The sequence below is a fragment of the Prosopis cineraria genome, unplaced genomic scaffold, assembly GCF_029017545.1.
Source record: "Prosopis cineraria cultivar Desert tree isolate PC_DT_omini unplaced genomic scaffold, ASM2901754v1 PC10, whole genome shotgun sequence".
NCBI lineage: Eukaryota > Viridiplantae > Streptophyta > Magnoliopsida > Fabales > Fabaceae > Prosopis > Prosopis cineraria.
The window spans coordinates 14,658,835-14,669,964 of NW_026555341.1; the positions used below are offsets into that span (position 1 = coordinate 14,658,835).

At 26.5% G+C, this 11,130-nt stretch overlaps 1 protein-coding gene across 3 annotated transcripts; it reads left to right on the plus strand.

The window, feature by feature from the left end:
- The first annotated feature begins 4,802 nt into the window (after window positions 1–4,802).
- On the plus strand, window positions 4,803–8,926 carry LOC129323225 (uncharacterized). 3 transcript variants are annotated; one of them, XM_054969832.1, is made up of 6 exons: window positions 4,803–4,963; window positions 5,037–5,094; window positions 6,877–7,016; window positions 7,118–7,199; window positions 7,297–7,413; window positions 8,569–8,926. In XM_054969832.1, the coding sequence occupies exons 3-6, from the start codon at window positions 6,898–6,900 to the stop codon at window positions 8,617–8,619; spliced, it is 369 nt and encodes a 122-aa protein (XP_054825807.1). In that variant the 5' UTR covers window positions 4,803–4,963; window positions 5,037–5,094; window positions 6,877–6,897; the 3' UTR covers window positions 8,620–8,926. The 3 variants fall into 3 exon arrangements, with proteins under 3 accessions (XP_054825807.1, XP_054825808.1, XP_054825809.1); XM_054969833.1 differs by lacking the exon at window positions 5,037–5,094 and having other exon boundaries at window positions 4,804–4,963; XM_054969834.1 differs by lacking the exon at window positions 5,037–5,094 and having other exon boundaries at window positions 4,807–4,959; window positions 6,874–7,016.
- Window positions 8,927–11,130: the final 2,204 nt, after the last annotated feature.

Genomic DNA, 11,130 nt, shown 5'->3' on the forward strand with positions numbered 1-11,130 from the left:
AAAAAGAAAATTGGTATGATAATTGTTACTGTATAACAGTTTTTTGAACAGTAATAATGAGAGTTATTTTTATTTATGGTTAAAAAGAAAAAAAATAAAAAAAGAGAGTGGAAGAAACAAAGTTGGTGGGATAAAATAGTATTGGTATGTAGATACAAACATTAATAAATAATAAAAAAATTGAAGGTGGGACCCTTAATAAAATAAAAAAATTAATTTATAAGAATAATAAAAAGACACATGTTATTAATTTTAATTTACACAAAATAAAAAAATATATTATGAAATGGTTTGTTCCTTACTTTTTTAATATGCACTAGTAAATAAATTGTTCATATTTTTAATATGTATCAGAATAATAAATTGTAAAAAAAAATGATGTTCTTATTCAAATAATTTCTAATAAATGAAGCATATGAGATAATAAGTCATAAATGATTGACTTTTAAATAGGCAATTGGAGGTGAATTTATACCTGCCACCACATATTTTTCCATCCTTTGTTTATTAATATGGCACCTTAAATTTAGGGTTTAAAAAATAAAATTCATAGAATTTTGGCCCCAAGAATTTACTAAATGAAAATTTTTTTGGTACATTACTGAATGAAAAATATGGTCCCCATAAATAATATACTCCAGAATAATAAATTATTGGTAAAAAATATTCAATTAGGTTCCCAATAAATTGAAATTTCACTGTAAGCTTAGAGCACTAAAAAAAATAAATTTTCTTACTTAAACGATCAAAATACCCTTCAATTATGACTAACATTATTGAAATAACAAGTTTAGTTATAACTTTTATAAGTAATATTAATAAAATAATAAGTCAAATTATGATTTTTATAATTAATATTATTATTATAATATACGTTAAGTTATAATTTTTACAAGTAATATAATTAAAATAATAAGTCAAGTTATATTTTTACAAGTAATATTAGTAAAATAATAAAATAAGTTACAATTTTTATAAATAACATTGCTATAATAACAAGTCAAGTTATGATTTATACAAGTAATATTATTATAATAACTAGTCAAGTTACATTTTTTACAACTAAAATTACTAGAATAATAAGAAATTATGTTTATTTTATTAATATTAATATTACTTATAAAACATGTAACTTGACTTGTTATTATGCTACTATTACTCGTAAAAATCACAAGTTGATATTACAACAAAACAATACATTTCTCTCATAATTATTTTAAGAAAAAACACATAAAATCATGAGAAAAAAGATTTCTTTTGGATTTCCTCTAAAAAATTTTTAGTGAGTTAAGATTTATAGGAATTTTTATTTTTTCTCAAAATATTTGGAGAGAAACAATTTTTTCTCGGATTAATTCGCAAGAAAATGTTTCTCACAGAAAAATTTAAGAGAAACTTCTCTCAAATTTATTTAACAGAAATATTTTTTTAAAATTTTTTATGAGAATTTTCTTTTAGAAATGTTTTGAGAGATATTTTTCACAAAGTATATATCAAGAGAAATTCCCTAAAAAATTTAGATAGCATATTAAAAATTAAATTTTATCCCCTCCAACATGCAAGCCATGTTGTGCAATATTATCTATTATGTGAGCATCCAAGTGATGCCATGTGATTGGTCATGTCATGCCCATATTTATTTTACAAATATATGTCTTACATTGGAATTGGAATAGAATCTATGATCTTGGCTTCACCTTTAGTGTCTACTTTTTTGTTAGTTGAACTATAATAAATTTGATATTTTAAATTAACAAAATTAAATATATATTACTGCACTATATACTTTTATAAAGTTCATATTATTTTATTTAAAAAAATTAATTTATAATATAACATATTTTTAAATGATTTTAATTTATTTGACCTCAACAAATAATTTCAAATTTTTTAATAATTTAACCAATAATTTTATAATATATTATTTAATTTAACTTGATTTAAAAATAAATTATATTAATTTTTAAATTATTTTTTAATTATATACTTTATTTTTAATTTTTAATTTTTCTATTTTAGTTTTTAAATCTTATAATAATATTTTTACAAAATTATTTAATATAATTTGAAATTTTTTAAATTTTTTATTTTTTTTAAGAAAAACACTTTTAATAGCAATAGATTATCATCACTAAAGAGAAATTTTAACAAACATTTTCTTACTCAATAAGTGGCCAAAATGTTTTGCATACCAAAAAAAAAAAATTTGCCTAGCAAGCCTATCAAAAATGTGAACCAAAGCAATATGTTTGCGTGTTCTCCTTGCAGTTAATAAGACTATAACTTAATATTGTTTTGTAGAGTTACTTAATTTTTAATATTTTAAAACTAAATAAGTTATATTATATATACATATACATACATATATAATTATATAAATAATTTTTCTCAATTGAAAAATTGAAATATAATGCAATTTAATTCTATATGTAATTTTTTTTAGCAAACTTATATATTATAGATGTGTATGACAAATTAATATTGATATTACTATATAAATCATAATATTATATTATATAATACTTTAACATAAATCATCTCTCTGTATAAATAATTATTAGTTAATTAACACTATTTCATTTTTTTAAAATTTATTCTTTGTTGTTTTTTTGTTATCCAAAATACCCTCACAAGCAACAGCCATGAGATTTGTTGTTTTTTTAATTGCATACAAGTATCGAATGTAAATTCAAGTAGAGATTTAAATTTTAGTTTATTATATTATAATGTTAGACCTAGTCTCTATTAGTGTCTATCCCCTCTTATTTTATAGTTTTTTGTCACATTTTAGACTATCTCATTTAATAATATACAAAATATGAGTATTGAGTAAATAATAATATTTATTTATAGTTTCTTAGAAAAATTTGAGAGAAATTTAACATTTTTCATGATAAACTTTAAAAAAAGGTTTCTCTCAAAAAATTTGAGTCTCAAGTTATTTTAATAAAAAATTTTAAATAATTTAAAAATAATTTTCTTTCAACTTGTTTTGAGAGAAACATTTCTCTTGATTTAATCAAAAAAAATTCTTTTTAATTGATTTGAGAGAAGTTTTTTTTTTTTTACAAAGCCAAGAGAATATTTCTCTCAACTTAATTTGAGAGAAAGTTTTCTCGACTTTTTTTGAGAGAATATTTCTCTTTGTATTATCTGAGAGAATTCATTAAATTTCTCTTAAATTTTGTTGAGAGACTTTTTTTGAGAGAATATTTCTCTTTATATTATCTGAGAGAATTCATTAAATTTCTCTTGAATTTTTTTGAGAGAAAGCTTCTCTCAAAAAACTTAAATAATTTTTTATTTATTATCAATTTTTTATTTTTGTCAAATATTTCTTATGGATTAAAATGAGAAAATTTTTTTGTCATGAAGTAGGTTTTTTCCTTTAATTTTCTCATATTGTTCTCTCAAAATTTCTCTCTATTTGGGTTTCCATAAGAAATTATGCAATTAATTTCTTAGAAAAGAATTTTTGAGAGAACTTCTCTCAAGTATTTTTTTGAGAGAAAATTCTATGAAAAAATTATTGTTATTTTAGTAATGCTAATTATAATTAAAGAGCATTTTAGCTATTTAAGAAAAAAAATTATTTCATTTCAATGCTTCAAGCCCATAGTGAAATTTCTTTTTTGAGACTCACTTAAAATTATATCACACCCAAGAAACTTTAATGAAATTCTCCCTAAATTGTTTTTAAAATTTTAATATATATGGCAGTATGGAGTAACAGAATCTAAAGTAACTTTGTAAAAAAATTACAAAAAAATAAAACACATTACTTATATTCTTATTCTTAGTATTCAAAAAGAGTGACAAATATGTGGCAAAAATGAGAGAGTAACAAATATTAAAAAAAATACTAAAGTATATTTTTAGTTCTCTAATTTTATATGATAAATTTTTAATTTAATCATTTAATTTTATAATTTATCTTTTTAATCATTTAATCTTAACATCGTTAGTTTTAACTAATTTTTTTTCCATCAATTATTGTTGTTTTGAAAAAATGAAACTTAATATATCAACATTTGAGAATGTTTTATTAATATTTAAAAGTTAAATATAAAAATTTAGAATAAAACTAATAATATTAGAGTTAAAAGATTAAAAAGATACTTTATAAAGTTAATAACTAAAATTAAATGTTATGTAAAGTTAAAAGATTAAATGTATATTTTAGTTTAAAAAAAATAACAAATTCAACTTGCACAAATTTTAGAAAGGTAGGAGTTTGAAATTTTAATTTACACAAAATATGTTTTTTTGTAATAAAATAATATGTTCCTTTATTTTTTTATAAATAAAAAGTAATAAATTAGAGAATAAAATAAATTTTTATTTGTATTTAAATTGTGTACAAGAGTGACAAAATGTAAATAATAATAAATTGTTGTTAAAAAAATATGACAAAAGGGACGTATGTGGTAATAAATAATAGAATTAAATATGTTGGTCAAAGTTTTGTAATATGAATATTTAAAAAAATCATAAGATAAGACAAGTCATTATTTATATTTTAATTTGCATGGGTAAACAATTTGAAAATAAATAAGTTGTTATTCATATTTTTAATGTTCATAAGCATCGGAAATTATCAAATAAACATGTTACATACATTTAAAAAAAAATGTTGGAAATATAGGTTCACAAAAAAATATTAGAATCGCAATCATTTTCAATTTTTCATATTTGATTAACTTAAAATAAAAATCAAATTATAAATTGAAAAGACAACAATATCCCTACACTATTTTTTTCCCTTCACAGTTCCCAACATCCTTTTGGTCATTTCCCTGACCAACTTCATCCTTCTCAGTTCTCTCCGTGGCTTCTGAAACTTTCTTCACCCTCGCCGTCCTCTCCTCTCGACTCCGTTGCTCGGTGCGTCTTCATCTTCCGTGCTGAGCGTGCTACAAGCTGGTACTCGTGTGGTGTCCTTCCATCAAGTCACAGCGAACAGGTTAGTCTAATATTCTTTCGGTCCCATTACTTCCGATTTCCTTAATTTACTCTCTCTTATCTCCTTTACGAAGGTATCCCTTTCTACCTCTGGTTTTTGAGTCTCTTCACAAGCATGCATTTGGGTCTGAGGTACTTGTTATGCTTTCTATATTCGATTCATGTCTGATAGTTGAATGCTACGTGTTTGTATTTTTGCCTGTGAGAAGCTGCTTGCCGTGACAACAGTTGTATCTATAGCTATTTTACTTTTGAAACATTGTCTGTGTGTGACTGTGGATCACAATTTCTCTTGTTTAGGACATGCACAGTAGTTGAATAACTTGATTTACATATTTAGTTTCAAAACTTATAATTAGAAAGGGACGCTAGATTTTTACAAAAAACAGTGGAAGTACCCCTAAAATAAATGTTTTTAAGTATTCTAAATACTCAAGGACATTCATAACATATGCTTTGAGAATTACTCGCTGTAAATTTCAATACCCTATTGTTATGGATGGTTTTTTTTCTTTTTTCTTTTTTAAAATTGCGTGTGTTCCCTTCCTTTTCCAGTTGGTTTTCATTTTTCACTGTCTTATGGGCTTTCTTGCTTCTTAGTTAAAATTTTAAGTGGAGGTATTTCTGGCCCCGAAAAACTTTAAACACTGTATGGCAAGAGGGTCTATATTATGGGTTTATCAGATTCAGGAAGTGGGTTTGCTCCATTTCATTTAACCTGAACTAATGTTTTTTTTTTATTGTAGAGATTAATTATTATAGAGGTAAAGATAGCTTATAATGCCCGATGTCTTGATGTTTAGAACACCATTCCTATGTGAGGCATGTGCTGTCAGCCTCAAAGGTCTAGGTCAATCAACCATTATTGTCATGTTAGCTTCAATCAGACAACCTGAATTGTATTCATTCTGGCCATCATTCTCAAAGGGAAGTTTTAGGTTCTAAATGATATTTTAGTTTTGCTATAGTTTTTGAATATAATAAACTCTGTTAATGATACGCCTCTTAATTAAAAGAACTTGAACTATGGATCTGCTTTAGCTTCTCATACTTTCTCATCAAATCCTCAATTCCTCTTGGCGGAAACAAAGCTAAGAATATAACATTTCCAGCCGGTTTGGGTTAGGAAAAAGATAAATTAGATAAAAGTTTTAATTGTTGGCTGAGCCATGTGGATTTATTGACTATGGTTACCTCTGTTAATTCTGTGAATAAATATAATGAAGGCTAAGAACTTATACATGAATATAGTGAGAGTAAAGGCCAAAGAATATGAGCCTATTTGAAAACTCGTTCTGAGAATAGTTTTCTGTTCTCTAGAATAAAAAAAACAAAAAAATTTGTTTGGTAACGTATTTTTAGAAAGTTTTTTGGAAAAAAAAAATATTGTTATAGAGAATAAAAAACGGAAACATTTTTTAGATGTTTTGGGATTATTGTTTTGGAGAACAAAGGAGAATGAGAAAAACACCTATTCTCATTTTTTTCCTCAAAATGTGTTACAAAACACCGGTTCTCAAAACAAAGAAACAAAAACAGTTTCAAACAATATTTCTTGTGTTATTCAGATGATGGCCAAACAATATATTCAATATTTTCAGAGCAGGAAATTAGGGATGTGCAAAATAAAAATCGATCCTAGAGATATCTGACTATTTACAGAATAAACATAATGAAGGCTAATAACTCATAATAATTATTCCAATTTCCCACATACCGGGTTCGTAATTACATAGTTTATATTTTAAAAATGAGCAAATATGTCAGAGAGTTTGAAGATGGCATTTGTTACGAGTTCCTAAATGTTGTTGGCATTGTCTGTTGAGAGCTTTGGAGAAGTATATGGTAGCCGTGCATAGCATTTTTTTTTTTCCGGTTATGAATCTACATGACTTTTTGCACAATTTGATTCAGGTTAACTTCTAAACATTATCCATGAAGCTCTATGATGGATTTATGGAGATATTGAAGATTCAAAAGTTCCGTAGATTGGTATCTTATGTTGGGTTCTACAGCTTTGTCGCAGTTCTGAGTTATGCTTATACTGGCAATACGTGGGTTAGATAATTGTTGAAAACTTATTGTAAATGGACTGATATGAGATTGTTTTTCATATTAATCTCAAGTTTGTTGGTGTATGTTTTTGGTTTTGCAGAACAAGGGCTGGTTATTCCAGAGCTGATCAATTCTATGCATCTTATCCAGCTGGAACTGAGCTTTTAACAGATACTGCTAAGGTATTTGGCTGTTTGCCTGTAAATTGGAAAAATGAGTTAATTTGTCTGATATTGTTTTAGTCAAAGTCTGCTGATAGTTTATTGAATCTATTATTAGTTATACAAAGCAGCCCTGGGCAATTGCTTTGAAGCTGAGGAGTGGGGTCCAATTGAGTTTTGTATCATGGCAAAACATTTTGACCGTCAAGGAAAGTCACCATATGCATACCATGCAGTAAGTTACACAATGCGTATATTTGTTTCTGTTAGTGATGTGCAGACAATTTTCATTTTTAATGGAGCTACATCTTTATTTTGTGCATGTAAAGTAGGAGAAAGATTGATGTTGTTATTCATTCATCTTAATCTACCATTTCCCTTTAAAAAAGAAATTAAATTTTGTCCACCTGGCTATGGTTGATATCATGGGAGGTGGATTTTATTTATTGGTGTAAATAAAGCCACCACCCGTACAGTTTTGAAGAATATCACATTATTTGTAATTAAATTTAAATCATAATGACAGAAATATTAGTGAACCGTACTCATAAATCAGACCTTATTGTCTATATATATATATATATATATTTATTTTATTTCATGAAGAATTACCATGTTCTTTGTTGTTTTTTTTTTCCAGCTAAGGTAATTTTTTAGCCGCCTGGCAGAAGGAATGAGATTTTGTTTAAAGCAAGCGTTTCCACTTGTTGCCCCTTTCCTTTTTCTTTTGTTCTTCAGAAAAGTTGTCAACGAAATCATCTATTATGATTAAAATTTAAAAGTAAGCCTTCTCACATTTCAACTTCAGTGACACTTTGGAATATGATCAAAAGTTGGTTCCCGAAATATGGTCAAAAGCTGGTTCCCCCTTTCTATAAAAAGTTAAAATTCATTTTTGCTCTTGAACTATAATCTCAAGAGCACCTGATGTCTTCAACTCAACTTTGAATTCTTCCTTTTAAGCTTCAAAACCAGATTATTATTGCCCCTGTTGTTAGTTGAAGTTAAGTTTGATCGTTAACTAGCGTGTCAAGGAGCAATTGGATCCATGTCAGCATTTAACAATCAAACTTAACCTTAGCTAACAGGGGGCAAAAATGATCCAGTTTTGAGAGTTTATGGGGAAGAATGCATCAAAGTTAAGCTTAGGACATTGGGTGATCATAGGAGCATAATTCAAGGGCAAAAATAGACCTTAATCCTTATATAAAACCAGTATGTGAATGTCAGAACTGGAAACTCTGGTTCATTATGTTAGCCGTCTCAAATAAGATGTCTGATGTTAGCATCTCTCTTTTTGATCCTTTTTATTCATGACGTGGATACTTTTTTTTTTTTTGCCAAAATTATTACGTGTATACATATATATTGTGTCTCTGAATTATTGCAGCAATATATGGCACACCTCCTCTCCCTTGGACAACTTGATGGAAGTGGTTAGCTAGTAAGGTGGATGTCTTGTTGACACATGACAAATTGGTAGCTAGCAATTAAATTCAACAGAGAGTAAGATTCAATTGCTTGATGAGTTTTGTTATACTTGGAATGCTAGAACCTTAATTTGAGCAAGTAAAAAGGGGGCAAAAAGAAAGAAAAAGAAGTGCTGTAAATGCTACATATCTTATTTTCCTTGTTATGTTAACAAATATGTAGTTTTTAGTTTCTACTTTCGAATAATATCTGTGGCCTAAATATTTTGAGATCATATAAATGCCTGTCTAAAGATTGTTTGCCTTGGAATGGTTAAACAGGTTGATCATATAAATGGCTCATTGTCTGATACTTAGTACATCTTGGTTTGGAATCAGCTAAAAAGTATCTTTAATCTAGTTCTTTGATCTTGGCCCTTAAGGTGATATTTGCAAATTTAATAAGTGAATGTGAAATATTCTACATGCCCTAATCTACTTTTTTTCTCCATCACCAAAGAGTATATAGGCAATGATCAATGCCTTCATGATTATATACAAACAAGGGAGAATGATATTTGAGTCCCTTGTAAAAGAATTATTGATATTTTTGTCATTTAAACATTGACCCTTGAGATTAACAACTTCTCCTGGACCGCAAGATAATTCATATTTTTTATTAACAATATAAGTCATTATTAACTTATTTATGTTTCTAAAAAAAATAAATTAAAATCTTGTTTTTCTTAATTTTATTTTTATATCTTTTCAATTGTACCTTCAAGTGAATTGCATATAATATTTGATTTATTCAACATATTTTGATTAATTACTTGAGTAGAATATCATGAAGTAAAGGTATAATTAAAATATACTTCTTTTGTTAAAAAAATGTAAGGTATTTTTGATTGAATTTTATCTCCCAATAAAGTAATTATTTACTTTTCAACTAATTTTATTTTTTTATATTTATCTTTATTAAACATTTTATAATAAATATAAACTTATTATCAATAGGGGTACTTTTGAAAAAAAAAAAAGCAATGATTACACATTGAAAAATAAAAAATGTCTTATATTTTTAAATGAAAAGAATATATATATATATATATATAATCATCTTAGTGTCTTATAGTTTAGATCAAGTAGGGGTTTTTAGAAATTTTTTATATTGTGGTTATATTTTAGTAAGAGGGAATATGATAATATTGTGTCAATTTTATTTTTTTAGTAGGGACCAAAATGTTAATTGTTCCTTGAACAGGCCCAGATGTCATGCTCCCTTATTTTTATTGTTAATTGACATCATATAAATTTTCTTTTTAACTTATGGGGAGAGCGAGACACATTACAATTTTATTTGATGTACATGTAATGAACAGGAATAATAAAGAAATAATAATTTGTATTTTAAATGAACAAAAATAACAAAGATTATTTGAATATGATAGCTAGTACGGCTCTGCCTCTTGCTAAAATGATTCATGAAATTATAGCTAGCATTTGGCCAAAAAAAAAAAAAAAACATCATAGCTAGTATTTTTGTGTACATCAAAGATTTTATTATCATCATTATTATTTATACTAAATAGACCCTAAAGGATAGCAACTGAATGGATTCCCGCAATTGACGACCTTTGGAAGACCGTCAGGCCTAAAAGAAATAAGAGAGAATACCACTCTTAGGTTTTTCTACTTTAATCATGTTTTGTATTAAGTTTCTACAATTTATTTTTTATAATTTTTCATCCATTATGTTTGCTTTGTTTGAGATATTAACCCCCCCTCTCTCTTATAATATGGAATATTAGTCTCTTTATTTGGAAAGTACTCAGAATGATCAAATCTGTCCCAAATGGTATTAATTTTGCTGAGGCTTAATATCATAATGCTTCTTTAATGCTATTCTCCCTCTCGTATGTTTTCATCTTAAGGAAATGAGATCGTTTTCTGCCTTTTAATCAGACCAAAATTTTTAATCAGATAGTTCTATAATATTCTTTTTCATGTCAATATTTTTTTCCCTAGTCATTTCATAGTTTTAATGATGTTAAGTTTACATCAATAAAATTAAAACTGTTTTTTGACTAACTTATGGTTCTTTTGATTTTTTTTTTGGCCAAAATGAAGGAAATAATTTCAAAATGAGCAAATAAAAGGGATAAAAAAACACTATGGAAATAAACTATAATAATTTAAAACAAAACACAATTAAAATATGGGAACATAAAGTGGCATTTTTTCAAGAAATAAATGCCCCTTCCGAGTGGACGATCTGAAAACCTCTGAAAGTCTAGCCCCTCCGTTGTTAGCTGTGGAGGTGGATAACATCATTAGTGGCAACAGACGAATTATTCATAGCTACGTTTTCAAGGGTATCAAGAGTGGAGGAATAGATGTCGGAAACGAGTACGAAGGGGTCGTATAAAGAAAAGCTTATGAGAGAGGAGGACAATGAGGAAAATGATCAATGTGAGAAGATAGAAGAATAAGGCAAGCGTGCTAATTATAGTAGTCCATATATCACATTCACCGAAGTCACA

Bases quoted from the DNA above. Each gene is read 5' to 3' on its own strand.
- LOC129323225 (XM_054969832.1), top strand. From the start codon at position 6,898: ATGAAGCTCTATGATGGATTTATGGAGATATTGAAGATTCAAAAGTTC. The intron at 7,017-7,117 runs GTGGGTTAGATA...TTGGTTTTGCAG, and splicing joins TATGCTTATACTGGCAATAC to AACAAGGGCTGGTTATTCCA. The intron at 7,414-8,568 runs GTAAGTTACACA...GAATTATTGCAG, and splicing joins CACCATATGCATACCATGCA to CAATATATGGCACACCTCCT.